Source organism: Manis javanica, chromosome 12 (genome assembly GCF_040802235.1).
Source record: "Manis javanica isolate MJ-LG chromosome 12, MJ_LKY, whole genome shotgun sequence".
Classification (NCBI taxonomy): domain Eukaryota; kingdom Metazoa; phylum Chordata; class Mammalia; order Pholidota; family Manidae; genus Manis; species Manis javanica.
In genome coordinates, this window is record NC_133167.1 from 89,437,897 (window position 1) to 89,465,476 (window position 27,580).

General features: G+C 39.1%; 1 protein-coding gene across 7 annotated transcripts in view; it reads left to right on the forward strand.

Moving 5' to 3' along the window:
• FUT10 (fucosyltransferase 10) overlaps positions 1 to 27,580 on the forward strand; it is a 107,556-nt gene that overhangs the window by 2,885 nt on the left and 77,091 nt on the right. For 6 of the 7 annotated variants that reach the window (XR_012123978.1, XR_012123977.1, XM_073219025.1 and 3 more), the window contains 2 exons: positions 11,472 to 11,823; positions 13,945 to 14,239. Coding sequence is in view for 5 of the 7 variants with exons in the window: in XM_073219025.1 (XP_073075126.1) it covers positions 11,743 to 11,823; positions 13,945 to 14,239 (376 nt within the window). In the remaining 2 variants the exon portion in view is untranslated. The remainder of the gene's footprint in view (positions 1 to 11,471; positions 11,824 to 13,944; positions 14,240 to 27,580) is intronic. The other variant, XM_073219024.1, reaches the window with a different exon arrangement.

Here is a 27,580-nt window from a genome sequence, read left to right on the forward strand (position 1 = left end):
TTATATTTCCAGAAATCTTAGTTTTTGATGACTCAGATTGTCTTGATTATTATCTCTTTACTCGATTAATTTTTCTTCATGGAGAGTTTTTGCTCCTGGACCCTGTTCATGGGATTAGAGATCTTAATTTTGGGGTGAAACATCAGAGGATGGTCTGGTCCAGCCTCTTGTCTTTAGGCATGTGAAGTATTAGCCACATTTGTCAGTGTTATTTAACCAGTTCCTCATTCATGATTACATAGATGATCAAAGGAGATGAGACATTTTACTTCAAGTCTTCTGCTAAGTAGGAAAAATGTTACTGATCAAACCAATAAGGCTTTCCCAGAGAAATAACCATTACTAATATGAACTTAAAGGAATATGGTGAGAAAGTCCTGCTCTTGATGGGTGGGCTTGTTTTTAGCATGACACACACTCTTCAGTCATGTGCTCCCACCTCCATTTAAAAGGCCTATTCCTTTTGAATGCTTCTATTTGGGGGCTTTATATCAGTTTTTTAAAAATCTCAGTATGTTTTTATTTAGTTTCTACATTAAGTAGAGGAACTAAGTGAGATTGTATTAATAGTGCATAATTTGAGTTCTTCAACATGTGTCTAGAATTTAAGAATTTAAGAATGATGTCACCTGTTCTCCAATTGAAATATGAAGGTGCTCAGAGCTACATTAATCACGTCTTGATTCACATGGCTGTCAGTATCCCTGTCTTGCTCATTATTTTCTATTTGTCTTGCCTGAAATGTGTGCTGGGTTGAAAAGGATGACCTTTCCAAATAGAAATCTGCAACCCAAAGCACTTTACCTAAAAATAAATGCTCAGGAAAAAATGAAGTCCACTAAAAAAGAGTGAGGAACACTAACACAAGTCAATATAAATAAAGAAAATTGGTTGGAGGTGGAGACTGTGGAACCATCACAGCATGTTGGTCACATGCCCGAGGAACTGTGGCAGATACCAAGGAAGGCTTCTGCAAATTAATACAGTGAGTCACTTTTAACTTTCAAGAATTATTTTATATACACCCAATAAGGCAGCTGTAGAAAGTCTCCTTAAATTAAAAGTCTCCAAGCTGCTGTGGTAGAAACAAGCACAGTGAAGTGGATCTCAGTCTCCTGACTTGGTGATGGTGCAGAGTGAGGCTTGCCAGAGCAGGTAGCTTTGGACGTCTGGGAGGATGGCAAGGGTAGTGAAAGAGGAATAGATGTTCTTTGTGGGACCAGAGCACAGAAAGGGAAGCTACATTCCAGGAGCAGCTGGAACAGTGGTATGTGTGGCAGCTAGAGAATTAGGGTGAAGTTCAGGGAGTCTTGTTTCCTAAGCTAATGAGCTTGACTTTTATCTTGAAATCTTTGGGAAGCCACCGATGGATGGTAATCAGAGGAGGGATAGCCAGTCTGTATTCCAGAAACAGCTCTACCTGAGTGGAAAGTGAAGGGGGTCATGCGGGTAGGAACACCAGTTAGCAGGCTTTTGGAGTAACCATGTAGGACTGGAAGACAGGGTGGCAGAGGAGAAGTGGAGTAGAAGGGGTGAGTTAAAAAGTGCCTGGAGAGGTGTCCGAAGGCCCTTCGCCCTTCCTATCAGCCTGCCATCATCTGTCTTTCCTAGGACAGCTACCATTTAATGGATTTTCTGAGGATTTATACATCATAAAATGAAAACACATCTTGGGAGGAATTTGAACAATTACACTTTAGTGTGAATAATTTAAGTTTGGTAATTAGATAACATTCCTTCCAAAGACTCTCCTTGGTATAACCTTAAGCTCAGTGAAGACAGTTGCTTAGTTACTTAATTGGCTCACCAATTACTGGAGGATGGATGAGCAAAGGAGTCTTCCAGAGCTCCCTGCCAGTGAGGAGAGGGAGGGAAAGGTACAGACACACAGTCTGTCAGGGTCCAGAAACCCCTTGTGTCACCTCGGATTACTTTCTCATCTGACATTCAGAGATGCAGGGCAGAAATCTCTTAGTCCCATTTCGGAGACCCTTAACCTTCACCTTGGCCTGGGGCTGCATGGATGAAATTTGAAGCAGGCACGCGTAGGCTGCTAATTCACTTCAAGATACTCGGTTTCTCTTCTGTGCATTTTAGTTCAAAATAAAGTGGAGAAATTTGAAATTAGGGCAAAACGCATTGTTGGCTTTTATGAAAGAGCACTTGCAGTAGGATGAGGTAGTTGTGCTCAGCTCCAGTGCCCTCTCTGGGCAGCGGACAGCCAGACCCAGGCAGTGCACAGGCCATACAGAAGTACCCACGCCTTTCAGAAGCTCAGCTCTAAGCTCAAGAGGGTTGGTTAGTGAGAGTCCATTTCACATGTTATTTAGCATGGTTGTCTAAACATGCACCTTGCCCCACCCCAGAAAGGAGCGTTCTGGGCACCCTCTTGGAGGACTCTGAGATTCACCCTGTGGGCAGTGATGAAACAGAAGGGGGCTCTTCTCTGGAGACCCATTGCTTTGGAAGTTGTTGGCCTTCGCGTGTCCACCAGTGGGGGGAACTGCTGACTTGATGACATGTTCCTGGGTAATTAACACCATATATTAGATTGACGTGCCCCAAGACCTGGTTGATTGCTGCATGCTGTAAATCATAAAGCCCTCTCCACTAGCTGACTATTCTTCAGTGGTGGGTATTTAAACACAGCTTGGTCCTTGAGACCCTACTATCCTTCTGGCTTTGGGAATATAACCTAATTTGAGCCTGCTTAGGTGAAAGGGAATTTGTAACTTAAATTCTTCTGTCTTGGTTCACACAGCTGTGTAAAGACTTAAAAGGGACCCAGGACAGGCCTGAGCTCTGTGGTAGCTTTGGGACATAAGTGTGTCCTCACAGTATCTTTCCATTTTTTGTTTAACCTTTATTCCTGACTTGTTTGTACTTTTAGCAAGCTATCACTGTTTTCCCCATCTCTTACCTTTCCACTGATCTTGGCATCAGGAGACCTGATTTCTAGATCCACTTAAGCCTTTGAAAACTGATATTAGGCAAATCACTTAAAGTCGCCAGGGCTCTGTTTCCTTATTTGTGGGAACTGAGAATAATACACACCTTGCTTACTTTGCAAAGTGGTTCAATAAGATTCAGTGGAGTGATATATATAAAAATCTTTTGAAAATGATATAGTTTTATACCATTTAAGGTTGTAATATAATTTCATTACCTAATCTTGGTTACATTAGTTATAGCTACAATAAATTGCTTTTACATTATAAAATGAAACTTTGATAGCCTTTCTGTTATTCAAGGGAAGGAAGTAATGATAGTTAATATTTATCTTTACTATGAAGAAACTGAAGCTTAGAAATATTTGGTAACTTGCCCAAATTTATATTACATATAAATGTTAGAGCCAGGATTGGAGCCCAAAGTGCCTGCTTCATATTTTGTGTAGTTAATAGCTAATAGCATCTACTGAGTAGAAGGAAAGGCACTTTTCAAGTTTTAACAGAATTCTGTTAATTTTTTCTCTATATACCAACTGACAGAGGGCTATTCTACATAGGCCTTTTTTCCTGTAATTCAGGCAGATAATCTGTGAGTGTTAATATCATTTGGTGGGAATTTTATAGTCAGGCTTAAAAAATATGAAACAATGCATGAACTTTAGAGTTTGACTCATTTCTGTTTAGTATTTACCCAGGTTACAGGTTTGGGTGTAACGTCCTTCAAATTCAGTTTTCTCACCCTTGAAAATGAGTATCATAATTGCTACTTTGTGGAGGTCTTGGGGGTGTCAAATGGACTCATGCATGCTGCATACTTAGGATGGGCCTTGCTCATAATAGGTCACCCTATACATATTAATGATCTCCTTTTCTTTGACAAAATGAGTATTTCTCCTTTTGAAATTCCAATTGATAGAGCAGCAACGTACTTTATATGAATTCACCTTCATTTTCCACTTAGTTATAATAAAAGTTATAATTAAAGTTTTAAAGTAGAATAGCAAATAGTTATTGGACATCTATGAGCCAGACTCTGAAATAAATGTTTTTGGCAGTCTTATCTCATATTCTCAATAACTCTCTATTTAGGCACCATTATTGGAAATCGAGATATCGAGAGGGTAGGTGATATGAGCTGGGGAATTAAGATTTGAATCTTGGCAGACTGAATCCAGAGCCTGTTTTTATATCACTGTGGATTGTGGGAATTCCATGGATAAAGAAGAAAAATGCACTTTTGGTAATTTCTGGGACCAAGAATAATTTTGTTGCTGAGGGAAAAAATATCTTGGACTTAAAAGTAAATCAAGGAAGATGCATGAGAGGGGGGGAGCACACTATTGAAACCAAGGTTTTTAATCAGAATTCTACATCATTTTTGTATTTCTCATTATATCTTCTGTATCTGAGATGTACACCAGCAAATCTTAGACCAAGATCTCTCAGGAATGTTGATCTTTGGTCTGTTCTGAACAGTGTCCTTTGACCAAGACATCTGATGCCTTCATAGAACCCTGGGAATAAAAGGCATTCTGTGAGACTATTTAGTTCATTTAAAGAGCTTTTTGAAAAAATTATCCCTTTTAAGTAGATGAAAATCTAATTTCAAAGCTTACAGAGAATCATAGTAGCCACATGACCCGCTGCTTTATTATACTAGCCAGAAAAGACTACACAAAAACCAATAATCAGAATTTCTTCTGTTGTGGCTGAAGTTGTTTTCCTAGGGGAAGTTTGGGTCAGTTGATCATTATACATTTTTTTATTAAGGTATTATTGATATACACTCTTATGAAGGTTTCACATGAAAAAACAATGTGGTTACTACATTTACCCATATTATCAAGTCCCCACCCAAACCCCAATGCAGTCACTGTCCATCAGTGTAGTAAGATGCCACAGATCCACTATTTGCCTTCTCTGTGCTACACTGATTTCCCCGTGATCCCCCACACCATGTGTACTAAACATAAGACCCCTTAATCCCCTTCTTTCTCCGTCCCCACCAACCCTCCCACACCCCTCCCCTTTGGTAACCACTAGTTCCTTCTTGGAGTCTCTGAGTCTGCTGCTATTTTGTTCCTTCAGTTTTGCTTCGTTGCTATACTCCACAAATGAGGGAAATCATTTGATACTTGTCTTTCTCCACCTGGCTTATTTCACTGAGCGTAATATCCTCCAGCTCCATCCATGTTGCTGCAAATGGTAGGATTTGTTTCTTTCTTATGGCTGAATAGTATTCCATTGTGTATATGTACCACATCTTCTTTATCCAATCATCTACTGATGGATGCTTAGGTTGTTTCCATATCTTGACTATTGTAAAAACTGCTGTGGTAAATATAGGGGTGCATATGTCTTTTTGAATCTGAGAAGTTGTATTCTTTGGGTATATTCCAAGGAGTGGGATTCCCGGGTCAAATGGTATTTCTATTTTTAGTTTTTTGAGGAACCTCCATATTGCTTTCCACAATGGTTGAACTAGCTTACGTTTCCACCAGCAGTGTAGGAGGGTTCCCCTTTCTCCACATCCTCACCAGCATTTGTTGTTCTTAGTCTTTCAATGCTGGCCATCCTTACTTGGTGAGGTGATATCTCATTGTGGTTTTAATTTGCATTGTTCTGATGACTGTTGATGTGGAGCATCTTTTCATATGTCTGTTGGCCATCTGAATTTCTTCTTTGGAGAACTATCTCTTCAAATCCTCTGCCCATTTGTTAATCAGGTTATTTGCTTTGGGGCATTGAGGCGTGTAAGTTCTTTATATATTTTGGATGTTAACCCCTTGTTGGATATGTCATTTACAAATATATTCTCCCATACTGTAGGATGCCTTTTTGTTCTGTTAATAGTATCCTTTGCCATACAGAAACTTTTTAATTTGATGTAGTCCCATGGGTTCATTTTTGCATTTGTTTCCCTTGCTCAAGGAGATGCATTCAGGAAGAAGTTGCTCATGCTTATATTCAGGAGATTTTTGCCTATGCTATCTTCTAAGAGTTTTATGGCTTCATGACTTACATTCAGGTCTTTAATCCATTTTGAGTTTACTTTTGTGTATGGGGTTAAACAATAATCCAGTTTCATACTCTTGCATGTAGCTGTCCAGTTTGGCCAACACCAGCTGTTGAAGAGGCTGTCATTTCCCCATTGTATGTCCATGGCTCCTTTATCATATATTAATTGACCATATATGGTTGGGTTTATATCAGGGCTCTCTAGTCTGTTCCATTGGTCTATAGGTTTGTTCTTGTGCCAGTACCAAATTGTCTTGATTACTGTGGCTTTGTAGTAGAGCTTGAAGTTGGGGAGTGTAATCCCCCCAGCTTTATTCTTCCTTCTCAGGATTGCTTTGGCTATTCAGGGTCTTCTGTAGTTCCATATGAATTTTAGGATGATTTTCTCTAATCATCAAAGAATGCTGTTGGTATTTTGATAGGAATTGCATTGAATCTGTAGATTGCTTTAGGCAGGATGGCCATTTTGACAGTATTAATTCTTCCTATCCATGAGCACAGGATGTGTTTCCATTTATTGGTGTCATCTTTATTCTCTCTCATGAGTGTCTTGTCGTTTTCAGAGTATAGGTCTTTTACTTCCTTGGTTAGGTTTATTCCTAGGTATTTTATTCTTTTTGATGCAACTGTAAATGGAATTGTTTTCCTGATTTTTCTCTCTCTGCTAGTTCATCATTAGTGTATAGGAATGCCACGGATTTCTGCTTATTAATTTTGTATCCTGCAACTTTGCTGAATTCAGAAATTAGATCTAGTAGTTTTGGAGTGGATTCTTTAGGGATTTTTATGTACAAATATCATGTCATCTGCAAACAGGGACAGTTTAACTTCTTCCCTGACAATCTGGATGCCTCTTACTTCTTTGTGTTGTCTGATTGCCATGGCTAGGACCTCCAGTACTATGTTAAATAGAAGTGGGGAAAGTGGGCATCCTTGTCTTGTTTCCAATCTTAAATGAAAAGCTTTCAACTTCTTGCTGTTAAGTATAATGTTAGCTGTGGGTTTGTCATATATGGCCTTTATTATGTTGAGGTACTTGCCCTCTGTACTCATTTTGTTGAGAATTTTTATTATGAATGGATTTTGAATTTTGTTGAATGCTTTTTCAGCATCTATGGAGATGATCATGTGGTTTTTGTCCTTGTTTTTGTTGATGTGGTGGATTATGTTGATGGACTTTCGAATGTTGTACCATTCTTGCATCCCTGGAATAAATCCTACTTGATCATGATGGATGATCTTTTTGATGTATTTTTGAATTCAGTTTGCTAATATTTTGTTGGGTATTTTTGCATCTATGTTCATCAAGGATATTGGTCTGTAATTTTCTTTTTTTGTGTTGTCTTTGCCTGGTTTTGGTAATAGAATGATACTGGCCTCATAGAATGAGTTTGGAAGTATTCTCTCTTCTTCTACTCTTTGGAAAACTTTAAGGAGGATGGGTATTAGGTCTTCACTAAATGTTTGATAAAATTCAGCGGTGAAGCCATCTGGTTCAGGAATTTTGTTCTTAGGTAGGTTTTTGATTACCAGTTCAATTTCGTTGCTAGTAATTGGTCTGTTTAGATTTTCTGTTTTTTTTCTGGGTCAGCCTTGGAAGGCTGTATTTTTCTAGAAAGTTGTCCATTTCTTCTAGGTTATCCAGTTTGTTAGCATACAGTTTTTCATAGTATTCCTTCATAATTCTTTGTATTTCTGTGGTGTCCATAGTGATTTTTCCTTTCTCATTTCTGATTCTGTTCATGTGAGTAGACTCTCTCTTTTTCTTAGTAAGTCTGGCTAGGGGTTTATCTATTTTGTGTATTTTCTCGAAGAGCCAGCTCTTGCTTTCATTGATTCTTTCTATTGTTTTATTCTTCTCAATTTTATTTATTTCTGCTCTAATCTTTATTATGTCCCTCCTTCTACTAACTTTGGACGTCATTTGTTCTTCTTTTTCTAGTTTTGTTAATTGTGAGTTTAGACTGCTCATATGGGATTGTTCTTCTTTCCTGAGGTAGGCCCGTATTGGAATATACTTTCCTCTTAGCATGGCCTTTGCTGCATCACACAGATTTTTGTGGTGTTGAATTATTGTTGTCATTTGTCTCCATATATTGCTTGATCTCTCTTTTTGTTTGGTCATTGATACATTGGTTATTTAGGAGCATGTTGTGAAGCCTCCATGTGTTTGTGGGGTTTTTCATTTTCTTTGTGTAATTTATTTCTAGTTTCATACTTTTGTGGTCTGAGAAACTGGTTGGTACAATTTCACTCTTTTTTAATTTACCAAGGCCTTTTTTAATTTACCACTCTTTTTTAATTTTTGTGTCCTAGTATATGATCTATTCTTGAAAATGTTCCATGTACACTTGAGAAGAATGTGTAATCTGCTACTTTTGAGTGTAGAGTTCTGTAGATGTCTGTTAGAGCCATCTGTTCTAATGTGTTGTTCAGTGCCTCTGTTTCCTTACTTATTTTCTGTCTGGTTGATCTATCCTTCAGAGTTGGTGGAGTGTTGAAGTCTCCTAGAATGAATGCGTTGCATTCTATTTCCCCTTTTAATTCTGTTAGTATTTGTTTCACATATGTAGGTGCTCCTGTGTTGGGTGCATAGATATTTATAATGGTTATATCTTCTTGTTGGATTGACCCTTTTATCATTATGTAATGTTGTTCTTTGTCTCTTGTGACTTTATTTGTTTTGAAGTCTATTTTATCTAATACAAGTACTGCAATTACTGCTTTTTTTTCCCTATAAGTTGCATAAAATATCTTTTTCCATCCCTTCACTTTTAGTCTGTGTATGTCTTTGGGTTTAAAGTGAGTCTCTTGTAGGCAGCATATAGATGGGTCTTGTTTTTTCATCCATTCAGTGACTCTATGTCTTTTGATTGGTGCATTCAGTCCATTTACATTTAGGGTGTTTATTGATAGGTATGTACTTTTTGCCATTGCAGGATTTAGATTTGTGATTACCAAAGGTTCAAGGTTAACTTCCTTACCATCTAAGAGTCTAACTTAACTCACTGAATGTGCTATTACAAACACAATCTAAGGTTCTTTTTTTTTCTCCTCCTTTTTCTTCCTCCTTCGTTCTTTATATATTAGGTATCATATTCTGTACTCTTTGTCTATCCCTTGATTGACTTTGGGGATAGTTAATTTAGTTTTGCATTTGCTTAGTAATTAGCTCTTCTACTTTCTTTACTATGGTTTTATTACCTCTGGTGACAGCTATTAAACCTTAGAAACACTTCCATCTATAGCAATCCCTCCAAAATACACTGTAGAGATGGTTTGTGGGAGGTCAGTTCTCTCAGCTTTTGCTTATCTGGGAATTGTTTAATCCCTCCTTCAAATTTAAATGATAATCTTGCCGGATAAAGTAATCTTGGTTTGAGGCTCTTCTGCTTCATTGCATTAAATACCTGATGCCACTCCCTTCTGGCCTGTAAGGTTTCTGCTGAGAAGGCTGATGTTAGACTGATGGGCTTTCCTTTGTATGTGATCTTATTTCTCTCTCTGGCTGCTTTTAATAGCCTGTCCTTATCCTTGATCTTTGCCATTTTAATTACTATATGTCTTGGTGTTGTCTTCCTTGGGTCCCTTGTGTTGAGAGATCTGTGCATCTCTGTGGCTTGGGAGACTATTTCCTTCCCCAGATTGGGGAACTTTTCAGCAATTACTTCCTCAAAGACACTTTCTATCCCTTTTTCTCTCTATTCTTCTTCTGGTACCCCTATAATGTGAATATTGTTCTGTTTGGATTGGTCACACAGTTCTCTCAATATTCTTTCATTCTTAGAGATCCTTTTTTCTCTCTGTGCCTCAGCTTCTTTGTATTCCTCTTCTCTAGTTTCTATTTCATTTATCATCTCCTGCACCCTCAAATCTGCTTTTAATACCCTCCTCTGTGCTCTTCAACGATTGGATCTCTGACCAGAATTCGTTCCTAAGTTCTTGAATATCTTTCTGTACCTCCATGCACATGTTAATAATTTTTATTTTGAACTCCCTTTCAGGAAGATTCATGAGGATGATGTCATTTAAATCTTTCTCAGGAGCTGTATTAATATTTTTATTTTGAACCAGGTTCCTTTCACGTTTCATATTTGTATATGGCACCCTTTAGTGTCCAGAAACTCTACTCTCTGGAGCTGCTCAGCCCCTGAAGCAATGTCGGGGGTTTCAGGGGAGTGGTATTGGTGCCTGGGGGGAGGAAAGAGCTGTTCCCTGCTTCCTGGCCACTATGCCTGTCTCCACTGCCTGAACCAGCGGGCCGAGCACACAGGTATAAGCCTCTATGCTTTGCATTTGTAGTTGCTGTAGACAGATCTTCCCTCTGGCTGGCCCAACACCAGGGCAGGGTTTGCCAGTTTATGAGCCAGGTGGGGCTGGCTGGGAGGAAGGCACAGTGGGCTGTGTATCATGGAGGGGGGCCTTGCAGCTGTGTAGCCAGCCAGGGAACTGGAGCACCTGAAGATCATGAAAGCTTCCAACCTGCTGGGCAGAGTGCACCCGGACAATTTTGTCTACCTGTTCTTTCTCCTGAGCAGTAAGCTCTGTGAAATTCTTGCCCCTTTAGCAGCCCTCTTGCTAAGGACTTCCTTGTTAGGAAGTCTCTCAGACTGCCGACCTTTCTTTTGTCCCAGAGCAGCCGGATATGGATCGCTGCTTTCCACAAGCAGCTGGAATCTCAGTCTTTCCAGGAATTCTGCCTGTCTTAGCTTTCCAATCCCCTAATCACTAGAGTACCATGCAAGCACCATGAAATGTGCGTTTGTGCTCCCAGAGCAGATCTCTGGAGCTAGGTATTCAGCAGTCCCAGGCCTCCACTCCCTCCCCGCTCTGTTTCTCTTCTACCAGCTGGTGAGCTGGAGTGGGGGAAGGGCTTGGGTCCCGCTGGGCCACAGCTTTGGTATGTTACCTTGTTCCGTGAGGTCTGCTCTTTTCTCTAGGTGTATGCAGTGTGGCACAGTCCTCTTTCCCATTGCTCTTTCAGGATTAGTTGTATTAATTATGTTTTTGTATTATATGCAGTTTTAGGAGGAAGCCTCTGTCTCACCTCTGTTGCCGCTATCTTTTCATCATTATACATTTTTTGATCAAAGCCTGAAACTTTTATTTATTTATTTTCCTAATTGTTATGGGAGTAAATAGGTAACCTGGTAATTTCTACTCCCCTTCTCTCCTCCTTTGGAACCTAGACAGAGGAAGTGACTATGTGTAAATGACTTCTGGAAATCAGTCTTCTAATGGCACAGCAAATTAAATGGAAATGGAATTTTAGACTCAGCACCTAATTTTAGGCTTGTCACTTTCCTCTAATGGGCTGTATGACCTTGAGCAAGTCACTTCACTTCTCTGATTTTAGTTTTCTTATTTATGAGTAAAGTTTTAGGACCACATGATCTCAAAGGTTCCTTTTAATTTTAAAGTTTTGAGTTTCTACATGATAATCCTGAAAGGCTACATTTATTAAATCTTCTCTATGGCTAAAAGATTATTCATTTGTTACAGATTTTTTTGATGCCTTCTGATTTGAAGAATGTCCAGCTGCTCTGATGATAGCTTAAGAAGACTACATGCTGTTCCCTCTCGATGCCCAGCCAGGCCCACTTGGAACCTTGGATCTTAGTCCTTCATGGAGACCAGGTCCCAGCAGGAATGGCAGTGGAGGAAATTAGCACCCAGATGGTTTCTCTGCATGAAGTTGTCTTCAGCTGTGGGCCGACTCAGGAACACCTGGTAGCCAGGTCAGCCCTCTGTCAGTCACCCAGGCCAGGGCAGCATGGTGCGCATCCAGAGGAGGCGGCTTTTGGCATCTTGCCTGTGCCTCACAGCTGCTATCTTTCTGCTTGTCACACTCCAGGTACCAAGAATTGGGTCGTGTGGTGTTGATTCCTGGGTCCTTGCCACCGCCCCCACCCCTACCCTGTTCTCCCCATGTACTTTGCTTTTTGTTTAACCTCTCAGGATCAGGGGTTTTCTATCTAAGGCAGGGAAAATACTTTTTTTTTTTTTTAACAGATGAAACAGGTTTAATGAGTGGTGTGTCAGGTAGAAACAAAATCACTGAGATGGGGGTCAGTCTGTGGCTCCTGTTGGTCCTACTTTTAGAGGAACGTCAAGGGAAGCTCTGTCTATTTTACTGGGTCAAAAATGGCTGGCTTCCTCAAAGTCTTCTCTCATAATCACCTCTGAAAGATGGCGTCCTTGAAGAAGCAGTGACTATTCTGAGACCAAGATAGCCTATTCTTCTGAAACAAGCATCTGCATTCATAAATCTGTCATTCTTGACATATGCTCTAGACCAAGGATGTGTATTCAGGTTCATGAACTACAACATTTCTTTAGTCCTTTCATTTATTTTGTTTAGTCAGTTAATCTGACCTTCAGTTGCTAATTTCAAATTCAAGTAAAAATTACACAGTGATAGTGAAATTACATATATGAATTTAGATATATTTTGCACTCATTCAAGTACCAGCTGTCCATTTTGAAATCCAAAGGACTTTGTAAGATTATTTGTAGATATGAGTGGTTCAGGTGGGTTGATAGAAACAAAGATGTTGTCTGGGCTTTTTCACTCTAGAGTGTGTCTTCTCCTTCTCCTTGATTAGGATTGAATGAGATAATGCTTAGAAAGCACTTTAGCAGACAGTCTGGAGCCGGACTCCTGCCACTGGGATTCTCGTCAGAGGAAACACTTGGCTTCTGTCTTGGAAGTATCCAGGACCTGCTTGAGCAGTAGGGGCTGGAGATTTTTGCTTCTTTCTGTGGGAATTTATGAGAGAGTTTTGATCTTACTATAGACATTTACTTTGACACTTTTTCCATTTACGAGGAATGCCTGTGTCTAAGATAAGAGCTTTCCCTTTTGATATCAGAATAAGTTACCTTGTTTTTGGTACGCATGTCATTTCTAAGTTTCTAGCATATGAGAAATGGTATGATTACTGGAGCTAAGGCTTCCTCTGGGTTTTGGTTTCAGTTTGTTACCAATAGTAAGGTTTGGGCTGTTCCAGTCCATACTGAGAGACTGAATGCTGGAGTATTCAGAGTTGCAACAATGCTATTTTTTTTCAAGCACTATAAATGAAAAAAAACAGCCTATTTAGGACCATTCCTGTTTTCGCTGGTTTACTGATTAGGCAGATAAACTAATTTGCCACATCAATAGTATAAAGGAAGAATAAATTGAAAAGAATAATGTTATAGGCAAATGTTATGATTTCTTTAATTGTAATAAAAAAACCAATTGGTAATTTATAACTAATTTTTCCTAGAGTATAATCTGTAGTAATAGCCAAGTTTATTATTGATTCTCATAGTTTTCATTAGGAGATAGAAACATTTCTGGATATTATATATGTGCCTATGAAATGGAGGAGAAATATACCTGTTATGTTTCATAGAATTAAGCATCCTTGTTAGTGTGTATTTTAAAGGCTATGTCCACGCCATAATCCCTAGATTCTGTGGATATGTTACCTTATGTGGCAAAAGGAACTGTGCGGATTGGATTATGGTGATACACGTTGAGATGAGATTATCCAGAATTATCTGAGTAGGCCCAGTATAATCACAGCAATCCTTAAAAGCAGTGATTGTTTTCTGGCTGTGCTCAGAGAGATGTGACAACAGAAAAAGAGACACAGATGCAACATTGCTGGCTTTGCTTGGATCCTGAGAGCCAAGAATTGTGGGTGGCTCTAAAAGATAGAAAAGCCAGAAGATGATTCTCTTCCAGAATTTCCAGGAAGGAATGTAGCCCTCTTGACACCTTGATGCCAGCCTCATGAGACCCCTGTTAGACTTCTGATCTCCAGAACTATGCAGGAATAAATGTGTATTTTCAATCACTAAGTTTGTGGTAATTTGTTGAAGCAGCAATAGAAAACTAAATGAAGCTAAACCATCAAAATGAAAGGGAAAAATGCAGAAGGAAGTTAGATAGCCTGACTCTGATAATAATTATCTTCTCTTTTAGGTAGTGGTGGAACTGGGAAAATTTGAAAGGAAGAAGTTTAAAAATTCCATTTTGCAAGATGGACATGCAAAAATGGAGGAAGAGCCTACACATCTCTATCCATTCCCTAAGAAAGAAGCACTGACCCTGAATAGGGGAACAAAATTGGGAAGAGATAGCTACCCCATTATGCTCTGGTGGTCCCCACTGACTGGGGAAACTGGAAGGCTCCGCCAGTGCGGGCCAGTTGCTTGTTTCTTCACCATGAACCGGACCTACCTGCATGAGCCCATGACCAGGGCCCTCCTCTTCTATGGTAAGAAGGCCTGTTGCCTTTCTCCCTGTGTTTGCCGACACCCTATTCCAAAGCGGAGGTACTGCTCACCTCCCAAGGGAGAGGTAGTGGAGCTCACCTTCAAATGTTTTGGCATGCCTGATTTCCCTTGCTATTGCTCTGTGGAAGGCCTGAGCTTTTGGCAAATAGAATAAATAAATAAGCTTGACCAACATATCAGTGATTGGCTGGTCCACTTGGTATTTACGGAGGAGGAGAGTATTGTGCTTACTGAATCTGGTATTCAGGGAGTTGGGTATTGATTATATCGCTGATATCAATTCACAATGTCACCTGTGATGACAGCCAGGAGATGTTGATCACCATGCCAGATGTTTAATAGGGCATAAACAAAACACACTTTTTAATTTCATTAGATTAATCAGAAATAAAAATAAAATGATTATTTAGCATCAGCTTCCAAGAACAAGTTGATATTCATCACTTCATGAGGCTGATTATATGTCATGCTGGGACTGGCCCCCAAATCCAGCTAGGTGGAGTTAGCAAGATGCCAGCAGCAGTTGATAATCCAGAGCTCCTGGGTGATGAGTGGTAGAGGGGGATTACAGATGAGCAAAATATAAGCAAGGTCAGTAAATTAGAAAGACAATGAGAGGAAATCTGCTTTAGAGTGGTGTGAATGTGTATACTGTGTTTGTGTGTATGTGTGTGCATGTATACCTACACAATAACGTAAATGATATGTAGTATTTTAGATGTTCTAAAAATTAACTAGTGTATGTTAACTTTCTATCTGTAACTTGCTTTTTCTCTTACATGGTTTTTGATGCTTATTAATGTTGGATCCTTATAGCACCCAACCATCCCTTTTCGCTATTGTATAGTACTCCATCATAGTTGTCTGTGTTGCACTTCATTTAAACATTTTCCTGTTGTTGGACATTTAGGTTATCTTAAAACCTTTATAACAAACCGCTACAATAAACAATCTGTGGGCATGTGTGACCTTTCTTGAGGTTTCATATTTAGTAGTGGAATTATTTGGTATGAATTTACATTTACTAGATATTGCCAATGCAATATCCAAAGTGGTTGTATGACAGTCACTGTCTTTTAATCATTTAAAACTTTTAAATATGTTGTACATGCCCATATATCTCCTGTATTTCCAAATAACATGCTTAGATTGTTACTTCTTGATTTTTCAGTTTTGGATATTATAGATTTGATTCTTACTGCAGAAGATGACTTTTTAACACTCCTTTCCTACCCCTACCCCCTTCCCCATGCTCAATTTTCATCCCCTTAGCCTTCCCAAATAGTCATATCATTTTTGAGAGATTAATATTCAGTGTCTGCACAACTTACTGTTTGCCCTGGAGCAGCCTCATTTTTTCTTAAAGAGATGTCTCCCAGAGATCCCCGGCCTGCTCCAGTCTAGAGCGATTGTCCTTTTTGCCAGGTGCATGGGTGCCGTCCTGGCTCCCCATTATTCAGTGGATTCCCTGTGTCTTGCTCTTGTGTTAGATTTCCTGTTTCTTTTATGCCTCATTTTCCTCTTGGTTTATGTTTTCATTTCAGTGTATTCTGAGGGAGGTTCATGGAAGGTAAGTTTTCAGAGACTTTGTGTGCAAATGTGTTTGTTTCACCCTTATCTGCATTGATGGTTTAGTTCATCATGTAATTCTAAGTTGGAAATTTCTTATCTTTCTGAATTGTAAAGACAGTTTTCCCACTGTCTTTGAGCTTCTAATGTTACTTCTGGATACCGATGAATCCAAACGATTTTGCTTCCCTGTCCTCTGTTTGGAGCATGGTTATGTGTTCCCTTCTCCCTTCTCTGAAAAAAATGAAGAACCTTCTCTTTTTTCACAGAAATTTAGTAATGATTGCTTTGGTGTGAGTTATTTCCTTTTACTGAAGTGGGCTCTGAAATAGCTAGTTGCCAGGAAGGCTACAAAGCTGGATTTAGTCTAGTGACTTTTCCAGGACTTACACAGCTACAGGTTCACACACTTACTTTTATCTGTACATCAAGACTGAGTTCTTTTCTTAGAGATGGACTGGCCTCCAGTCTAGTTCCCAGGAGACTGATGTGTCAGCCAGAATGCTTCTGGTTTAATTTTGTATCTCAGATTTTGTTGCTCTTGAGTTTCTAAAACCATCACTGACTCTCATTAAGAACTGAATATATGCCATTTTTATTACCCTGTCATTCAAGGCTTGTGTAATCTGATTCCAGTCTACCCTCTAAACTTAACCCCTGTGATTCTGCGAGCTAAGCCCAATGTTCAGAATTCAACTGCAGTAGTCACCATCTTAAGCATAAGCCACAAATGTTCCTAACTTAGCACCATCATTCATTCAGTTTCTACATTCTGTAGTGTTCTTATATTTGTCCTGTTAAAATAATCTACTGAATATCTATTATTTGTTTGGTCCTGTGAATGAATAACAGAGTGTCTGACGTCAAAGACTGAGAAAAAGGTATTACCCAACTGGAATGCAGGGCTAACTGGCATATAGACCATGAGAGAAAGGTCAGCAAATCTTATGGAATGTCAAAGACGAGAGAGAGCACACATGATTGGAGGGATCAGGAAAGGCTTCAAAAGACCTCCTTCATAAAAAAAGAGAAATTTAAAGTGGGCCTTACAGGATAATGGAATTGGATTGTGTTGTGATTGGAGGACATTTCAGTATGACAAACACCACAGATGTGGGTATGAAGGTAGAATACTGTAGGTAATACCTGTGGTACAAGACTATAGCATAGTTTTGTGTAAGAGGGAGATGAAGATTCAAGGATATATTGGAACCAGAGCATGGAGAACCTTGAACATTGGCTTAAGATTTTGCATCAAATTACAGGATGGTATCAGGGAGCCACTGAATGGCCTTTTTAAAAAACCAACTCAGATATAAAACCTATGAACCATTCCTAATTCCCCTCCATCAGATGTAGCTTCTCTTTTCTAAATGTCCATAGAAAATTTTATATCTCTTTCTTGTCATTTAATTGAGCATCTGCCACATGTCTGGCACAATGCCAGTCATGAGCAATAACAGATAAATAAGGTAACTGGCATTTGGTTTTCTCCTGTATAATCTTCCCTATTAGAGTATAAAGTTGATGATGGGACAACATCAATTCATCTTTGTACCTCTCTGTGACTATGACTGGCACAGTACCTTGTACATGATAGGTGATCAGGAAACATTCGTAAAGATTTAGGGCCATAAAGAACATGAGAGAGAGTCTAAACTCCTCTTCATAAAGATGAGAAGGACCAAGGCTCAGGAAGGTGCCAAGAGTACATTGGAATTAGCTGAGTTGGGCAGAGCACTAAGCTTCCTGACACCCGCCCCAGGGCACTTTCACCTCTACTGTATTTTGAATGTACACTCATGACTGCAATTAAACGTGGATATTTGTATTTTGCTTAAGCTGTAGTTTTTTTAAAGATTTTTTAAAAAGTATCATATACAATCTTGTGAAGGTTTCATATGAACCACATTGCGGACATTCACCCATATTATCAAGTGCTCCCCCCACCCCATTGCCATCACTACTGTCTATGAGCATAGTAAGATGCTATAGAGTCATTACTTATCTTCTCCGTGCTGTACTGCCTTCACCATGACCTACCGACATTGTGAGTGCTAATTATAATGCCTCTTAATCCCCTTCTCCCTCCCTCCCCACCTACTCTCCCCAACCTCTTCCCCTTGGTAACCACTAGTCCCTACTTAGAGTCTGTGAGTCTGCTGCTGTTTTGCTCCTTCAGTTTTGCTTTTTTTTAATACTTCACAAGTGAGTGAAGTCATTGGTACTTGTCTTTCTCTGCTGGCTTATTTCATTGAGCATAATAATACCCTCTAGCTCCATCCATGTTGCAATGGCAATGGTAGGATTTCTTTTCTTCTTATGGCTGAATAATATTCCATTGTGTATATGTACCACATCTTTATCCACTCATCTACTGATGGACACTTAGGTTGCTTCCATATCTTGGCTATTGTAAATAGTGCAGTGATAAACATAGGTGTGCATATGTCTTTTTGAAACAGGGACCCTGTTTCCTTTGGGTAAATTCCTAGGAGTAGAGTTCCCAGGTCAAATGGTATTACTATTTTTAGTTTTTTGAGGAACCTCCATATTGCTTTCCACAGTGGTTGAACTAATTTACATTCCCACCAAAAGTATAGGAGGGTTCCCCTTTCTCCACATCCTTGCCAACATTTGTTGTTTCTGTCTTTTGGATTTTGGTCATCCTAACTGGAGTGAGGAGATATCTCACTGTGGTTTTACTTTGCAATTCCTGATGATTAGCAATATAGAGCATCTTTTCATGTGCCTATTGGCCATCTGAATTTCTTCTTTGGCAAAATGTCTATTCAGATCCTCTGCCTGTTTTTTAATATGGTTATTTGATTTTTGGGTGTTGACGTGTGAGTTCTTTATATATTTTGAATGTTAACCCCTAATGGGATAATTTTTTTATGAATGTATCCTCCCATACTGTAGGATGCCTTTTTGTCTGCTGATGGTGTCCTTTGCTGTACAGAAACTTTTTAGTTTGATATAATGCCATTTGTTTATTTTTTATTTTGTTTCCCTTGCCTGAACAGATATGTTCAGGAACAAGTTGCTCATGTGTATATTCAAGAATTTTTTGCCTATATTTTCTTCTATGGGTTGTATGGTTTCATGACTTAACATTCAGGTCATTGATCCATTTTAAGTTTACTTTTGTATATGGAGTTAGACAAGAATCCAGTTTCATTCTCTTACATGTAGCTGTCCAGTTTTGCCAACACCAACTGTAGAAGAGGCTGTCATTTCCCTATTGTATGTCCATGGCTCCTTTATCGTATATTAATTGACCATATATGTTTGGGTTAATGTCTGGAGTCCCTATTCTGTTCCACTGGTCTGTGTGTCTGTTCTTGTGTCAGTACCAAATTGTGTTGACTACTGTGGCTTTATGATAGAGCTTGAAGTTGGGGAGCAAGATCTCCCCCACTTTATTCCTCCTTCTCAGGATTGCTTTGGCTATTCGGGATCTTTGGTGGTTCCATATGAATTTTTGAACTATTTGTTCCAGTTCATTGAAGAATGTTGTTGGTAATTTGGTAGGGATTGCATTAAATCTATAGATTGCTTTGGGCAGGATGGCCATTTTGACAGTATTAATTCTTCCTGGCCAAGAGCATGGGATGAGTTTCCATTTGTTAGTGTACTCTTTAATTTCTCTTAAGAGTGTATTGTAGTTTTCAGGGTATAGGTCTTTCACTTCCTTGGTTAGGTTTTACATTTTATTCTTTTTGATGCAATTGTGAATGGAATTGTTTTCCGGATTTCTCTCTCTTCTAGTTCATTGTTAGTGTATAGGAAAGCCACAGATTTCTGTGTATTCATTTTGTATCCTGCAACTTCACTGAATTCCGATATTAGTTCTAGTAGTTTTGGAGTGGAGTCTTTAGGGTTTTTTATATACAATATCATGTCATCTGCAGATAGTGACAGTTTGACTTCTTCTTTGCCAATCTGGATTCCTTGTATTTCTTTGTTTTGTCTACTTGCCGTGGCTAGGACCTCCAGTACTATGTTGAATAACAGTGGGGAGAGTGGGCATCCCTGTCTTGTTCCCGATCTCAGAGGAAAAGCTTTCAGCTTCTCGCTGTTCAGTATGATGTTGGCTGTGGGTTTATAACTCCATTTCTTTAAGGAAATCATGCTCTTCAATATTTGTGACTTGGGAGAAGTTGAGAATGTCTCAGGATGTATCCCTTGCTGGTATCAGAGTCTGTTCTTCATTTATGCAATTGGCATCTAAGAAACATTTATTACATGTATAGCCTGTGTTAGGCGCCTGGATTACAGTGGTAAACACAGCAGGCTGTGCCTTCGGGGATGGGTTTGATGGGACAGAGGGTCAGGAAGAAGGGTACTGTGGCAGGAACACCATGGGTGCAAGAGAAGATAATGTGAGATGAAATTTGAATGGGAGATGGGCCCAGTGATAAAGGGCTCTATAAGACAGCCTAAGGGGTTTGAATACATCAGAAAGTTTTAAGTATGGGTGACAGGACCTGATTTTTATTTTGTTCTGTTAAAATTTATATATATATATATTTTTTTGAGAGAGCATCTCTCATATTTATTGATCAAATGGTTGTTAACAACAATAAAATTCAGTATAGGGGGGTCAATGCTCAATGTACAATCATTAATCCATCTCAAGCCTAATTCTCGTCAGTCTCCAATCTTCTGAAGCATAACAAACAAGTTCTTACATGGTGAACGAATTCTTGCACAGTGAATAAATTCTTACATGGTGAACAGTACAAGGGCATTCATCACAGAAACTTTTGGTTTTGATCATGCATTATGACCTATAAACAATCAGGTCAAATATGAATATTCGTTTGATTTTTGTACTTGATTTATATGTTGATCCCACATTTCTCCTATTATTATTATTATTTTTATTTTTAATAAAATGCTGAAGTGGTAGGTAGATGTAAGATAAAGGTAGAAAACATAGTTTAGTGCTGTAAGAAGGCAAATGTAGATGATCAGATGATCAGGTGTGTGCCTATGGACCAAGTATTAATCCAGGCTAGACAAGGGCAGCAAGATATCCACGGATGCAGAAGATTTCTCTCAAAGCAGGGGGGGTGAGGTTCTGAGCCTCACCTCTGTTGATCCCCAAATTCTCACCTGATGGCCCCCCTGCGACTGTGCCTGTCTTAGGTTGTTCCTCCCTTGAGGAATCTTACCCGTCTCTGGCTAACCAGTCATCTTCCGGGGCCATACAGGGAAATGTAAAGTTGGTAAGTGAGAGAGAAGCCATATTGTTTGCAAAGGTTAGCTTTTTACTTCTTTGCAGATTTATGCCCTGTGGCTTCTATGCCCAGCACTTGTCTCGAGGTATCTTTACCACCTGGAGGAATTATGATACTCGGTAAATTCGATATGAGGCACGAATTCTATTTAAGGGTTGTAATTAGGAAGGAAGAAGAAAAGCTATAGATGTAGCATATGAAGGAAACATGGGAGGATTGATTATTTCTTTGACATATCTTCTTGTAGAGTACCTTAAGTATGTATAGGTTTTAAACTACTAACTAATTTGCACACACATATTAACATAATAGGAATACGGTGACATAAACAAAGCAAATCTATAATTACCATCCATCTCCAGTGAAGCCAAGAAAACCATTTAGGCACCCTAGGCATTTGTGAAAATTTATCTATGATATGATGGATATTGTCCAACTGTACTTGAACCATCAGACAAATTAAAGCAGCCCATTTCTGGGATCTGTTCACATCCCATATGTTCTTTTAACCATAGATAGTCTATAGTCATGAGATTTTGGAGTGCTACAACTTGCACCCCTCCCAACTCCTGGTTGAGTTCCAACAGTACAGATCCGGTCAAATTCGTTGTCTCACTGTATGCACATGCCAGCCTAGACATCTCCCTCCTCATTCCTATGGCAAGTCCAGGAGATGGTGGGCTGGATGCAGCCACAACCGCAGCATCGTCCGGATCCCTGTGGAGGCCTTTTGATGATCATCCCCCGGCACGAGTCCTCCAGAGAGTGCTGATGCCGGAAGCTCCTCCTCATATCGTATCTTAGTTCATTTTCTGGGTATCCAAGCTAGGCCTTGATCTTCTGCATAGAAACAAACAGACCCTTTGCCCACACTTTGACATGCCCTCTATACCACTGTGCAGAACTCATTGGAGGTCAGCACACAATAACTGCTTTTTTTTTTTAATTAAGAGAAAGGAATATTATCAGAAAAAAGTACCTCCATAGCTGATCATCTGACACCCTTTAAGTGATCAACATTAAGGATATTTAAAGCATGCGTTGATCTTTGATTTACCAATAGTTTTATCCTGTTAAGGAGTAATCCCCCTTTTCTTTCTTTCTTTCATTCTTTTTTTTTTTTTTTTTTTTTTTTTGAGAGGGCATCTCTCATATTTATTGATCAAATGGTTGTTAACAACAATAAAATTCAGTATAGGGGGGTCAATGCTCAATGTACAATCATTAATCCATCTCAAGCCTAATTCTCGTCAGTCTCCAATCTTCTGAAGCATAACGAACAAGTTCTTACATGGTGAATGAATTCTTACAGAGTGAATAAATTCTTACATGGTGAACAGTACAAGGGCATTCATCACAGAAACTTTCGGTTTTGATCATGCAATATGACCTATAAACCATCAGGTCAAATATGAATATTCATTTGATTTTTGTACTTGATTTATATGTTGATCCCACATTTCTCCTATTATTATTATTATTTTTATTTTTAATAAAATGCTGAAGTGGTAGGTAGATGTAAGATAAAGGTAGAAAACATAGTTTAGTGCTGTAAGAAGGCAAATGTAGATGATCAGATGATCAGGTGTGTGCCTATGGACTAAGTATTAATCCAGGCTAGACAAGGGCAGCAAGACATCCACGGATGCAGAAGATTTCTCTCAAAGCAGGGGGGGTGAGGTTCTGAGCCTCACCTCTGTTGATCCCCAAATTCTCACCTGATGGCCCCCCTGCGACTGTGCCTGTCTTAGGTTGTTCCTCCCTTGAGGAATCTTACCTGTCTCTGGCTAACGAGTCATCTTCCGGGGCCATACAGGGAAATGTAAAGTTGGTAAGTGAGAGAGAAGCCATATTGTTTGCAAAGGTTAGCTTTTTACTTCTTTGCAGATTTATGCCCTGTGGCTTCTATGCCCAGCACTTGTCTCGAGGTATCTTTACCACCTGGAGGAATTATGATACTCGGTAAATTCGATATGAGGCACGAATTCTATTTAAGGTTTGTAATTAGGAAGGAAGAAGAAAAGCTATAGATGTAGCATATGAAGGAAACTTGGGAGGATTGATTATTTCTTTGACATATCTTCTTGTATAGTACCTTAAGTATGTATAGGTTTTAAACTACTAACTAATTTGCACACACATATTAACATAATAGGAATACGGTGACATAAACAAAGCAAATCTATAATTACCAGCCATCTCCAGTGAAGCCAAGAAAACCATTTAGGCACCCTAGGCATTTGTGAAAATTTATCTATGATATGATGGATATTTTCCAACTGTACTTGAACCATCAGACAAATTAAAGCAGCCCATTTCTGGGATCTGTTCACATCCCATATGTTCTTTTAACTATAGATAGTCTATAGTCATGAGATTTTGGGGTGCTACAACTTGCACCCCTCCCAACTCCTGGTTGAGTTCCAACAGTACAGATCCAGTCAAATTCGTTGTCTCACTGTATGCACATGCCAGCCTAGACATCTCCCTCCTCCTTCTTATGGCAAGTCCAGGAGACGGTGGGCTGGATGCAGCCACAACCGCAGCATCGTCCGGATCCCTGTGGAGGCTTTTTGATGATCATCCCCTGGCACGAGTCCTCCAGAGAGTGCTGATGCCGGAAGCTCCTCCTCATATCATATCTTAGTTCATTTTCTGGGTATCCAAGCTAGGCCTTGATCTTCTGCGTAGAAACAAACAGACCCTTTGCCCACACTTTGACATGCCCTCTATACCACTGTGCAGAACTCATTGGAGGTCAGCACACAGTAACTGCTTTTTTTTTTTTTTTTTTTAATTAAGAGAAAGGAATATTATCAGAAAAGAGTACCTCCATAGCTGATCATCTGACACCCTTTAAGTGATCAACATTAAGGATATTTAAAGCATGCGTTGATCTTTGATTTACCAATAGTTTTATCCTGTTAAGGAGTAATCCCCCTTTTCTTTCTTTCTTTCTTTTTTTTTTTTTTTAAATTTTTAATCTACACTTACCTGAAGAATACTATGTTTACTATGCTCTCCCCTATATCAGGTCCCCCCTAACAACCACATTACGGTTACTGTCCATCAGCTTAGCAAAATGTGGTAGAGTCACTACTTGTCCTCTCTGTTTTGTGCAGCCCACCCTCCCCTTTCTCCCTCCCCCCCATGCATGCTAATCTTAATACCCCCCTTCTTCTTCCCCCCCCTTATCCCTCCCTGCCCACCCATCCTCCCCAGTTCCTTTCCCTTTGGTACCTGTTAGTCCATTTTTGGGTTCTGTAATTCTGCTGCTGTTTTGTTCCTTCAGTTTTTCCTTTGTTCCTATACTCCTCAGATGAGTGAAATCATTTGGTATTTCTCTTTCTCCGCTTGGCTTATTTCACTGAGCATAATACTCTCCAGCTCCATCCATGTTGCTGCAAATGGTTGGATTTTTCCACTTCTTATGGCTGAGTAGTATTCCATTGTGTATATGTACCACATCTTCTTTATCCATTCATCTACCGATGGACATTTAGGTTGCTTCCAATTCTTGGCTATTGTAAATAGTGCTGCGATAAACATAGGGGTGCATCTGTCTTTCTCAAACTTGATTGCTGCGTTCTTAGGGTAAATTCCTAGGAGTGGAATTCCTGGGTCAAATGGTAGGTCTGTTTTGAGGATTTTGATGAACCTCCATACTGCTTTCCACAATGGCTGAACTAATTTACATTCCCACCAGCAGTGTAGGAGGGTTCCCCTTTCTCCACAGCCTCGCCAACATTTGTTGTTGTTTGTCTTTTGGATGGCAGCTATACTTACTGGTGTGAGGTGATGCCTCATTGTAGTTTTAATTTGCATTTCTCTGATAATTAGCAATGTGGAGCATCTTTTCATGTGTCTCTTGGGCATCTGTATTTCTTTTTTAGAGAACTGTCTGTTCAGTTCCTCTGCCCATTTTTTAATTGGGTTATTTGTTTTTTGTTTGTTGAGGCGTGTGAGCTCTTTATATATTCTGGACGTCAAGCCTTTATCGGATCTGTCATTTTCAAATATATTCTCCCATACTGTAGGGTTCCTTTTTGTTCTATTGATGGTGTCTTTCGCTGTACAGAAGCTTTTCAGCTTAATGTAGTCCCACTTGCTCATTTTTGCTGTTGTTTTCCTTGCCCGGGGAGATATGTTCAAGAAGAGATCACTCATGTTTATGTTTAAGAGGTTTTTGCCTATGTTTTTTTCCAAGAGTTTAATGGTTTCATGACTTACATTCAGGTCGTTGATCCATTTTGAGTTTACCTTTGTATATGGGGTTAGACAATGGTCCAGTTTCATTCTCCTACATGTAGCTGTCCAGTTTTGCCAGCACCATCTGTTGAAGAGACTGTCATTTTGCCATTGTATGTCCATGGCTCCTTTATCAAATATTAATTGACCATATATGTTTGGGTTAATTTCTGGGGTCTCTAATCTGTTCCACTGGTCTGTGGCTCTGTTCTTGTGCCAGTACCAAATTGTCTTGATTACTATGGCTTTGTAGTAGAGCTTGAAGTTGGGGAGTGAGATCCCCCCTACTTTATTCTTCTTTTTCAGGATTGCTTTGGCTATTCGGGGTCTTTGGTGTTTCCATATGAATTTTTGAATTATTTGTTCCAATTCATTGAAGAATGTTGCTGGTAATTTGAGAGGGATTGCATCAAATCTGTATATTGCTTTGGGCAGGATGGCCATTTTGACGATATTAATTCTTCCTAGCCATGAGCATGGGATGAGTTTCCATTTATTAGTGTCCCCTTTAATTTCTCTTAAGAGTGACTTGTAGTTTTCAGAGTATAAGTCTTTCACTTCTTTGGTTAGGTTTATTCCTAGGTATTTTATTCTTTTTGATGCAATGGTGAATGGAATTGTTTTCCTGATTTCTCTTTCTATTGATTCGTTGTTAGTGTATAGGAAAGCTACAGATTTCTGTGTGTTAATTTTGTATCCTGCAACTTTGCTGTATTCCGATATCAGTTCTAGTAATTTTGGAGTGGAGTCTTTAGGGTTTTTTATGTACAGTATCATATCATCTGCAAATAGTGACAGTTTAACTTCTTCTTTACCAATCTGGATTCCTTGTATTTCTTTGTTTTGTCTGATTGCCGTGGCTAGGACCTCCAGTACTATGTTAAATAACAGTGGGGAGAGTGGGCATCCCTGTCTGGTTCCCGATCTCAGAGGAAATGCTTTCAGCTTCTCGCTGTTCAGTATAATGCTGGCTGTGGGTTTATCATCTATGGCCTTTATTATGTTGAGGTACTTGCCCTCTATTCCCATTTTGCTGTGAGTTTTTATCATGAATGGATGTTGAATTTTGTCAAATGCTTTTTCAGCATCTATGGAGATGATCATGTGGTTTTTGTCTTTCTTTTTGTTGATGTGGTGGATGATGTTGATGGATTTTCGAATGTTGTACCATCCTTGCATCCCTGGGATGAACCCCACTTGGTCATGGTGTATGATCCTTTTGATATACTGTTGAATTCTGTTTGCTAATATTTTATTGAGTATTTTTGCATCTACATTCATCAGGGATATTGGTCTGTAATTTTCTTTTTTGGTGGGGTCTTTGCCTGGTTTTGGTATTAGGGTGATGTTGGCCTCATAGAATGAGTTTGGGAGTATTCCCTCTTCTTCTATTTTTTGGAACATTTTAAGGAGAATGGGTATTATGTCTTCTCTGTGTGTCTGATAAAATTCCGAGGTAAATCCGTCTGGCCCTGGGGTTTTGTTCTTGGGTAGTTTTTTGATTACTGTTTCAATTTCTTTGCTTGTAATTGGTTTGTTTAACTTTTGTGTTTCTTCCTTGGTCAGTCTTGGGAGGTTGTATTTTTCTAGGAAGTTGTCCATTTCTTCTAGGTTTTCCAGCTTGTTGGCATGTAGGTTTTCATAGTAGTCTTTAATAATTCTTTGTATTTCTGTGGAGTCTGTCGTGATTTTTCCATTCTCATTTCTGATTATGTTGATTTGTGTTGACTCTCTTTTTCTCTTAATAAGTTGTGCTAGAGGCTTATCTATTTTGTTTATTTTCTCAAAGAACCAGCTCTTGGTTTCGTTGATTTTTGCTATTGTTTTATTCTTCTCAATTTTGTTTATTTCTTCTCTGATCTTTATTATGTCCCTCCTTCTGCTGACTTTAGGCCTCATTTGTTCTTCTTTTTCCAGTTTTAATAATTGTGATGTTAGACTATTCATTTGGGATTGTTCTTCCTTCTTCAAGTGTGCTTGGATTGCTATATACTTTCCTCTTAAGACTGCTTTCGCTGCATCCCACAGAAGTTGGGGCTTAGTGTTGTTGTTGTCATTTGTTTCTATATATTCCTTGATCTCTATTTTGATTTGTTCATTGATCCATTGATTATTTAGTAGCATGTTGTTAAGCCTCCATGTGTTTGTGAGCCTTTTTGTTTTCTTTGTAGAATTTATTTCTACTTTCATACCTTTGTGGTCTGAAAAATTGGTTGGTAGAATTTCAATATTTTGGAATTTACTGAGGCTCCTTTTGTG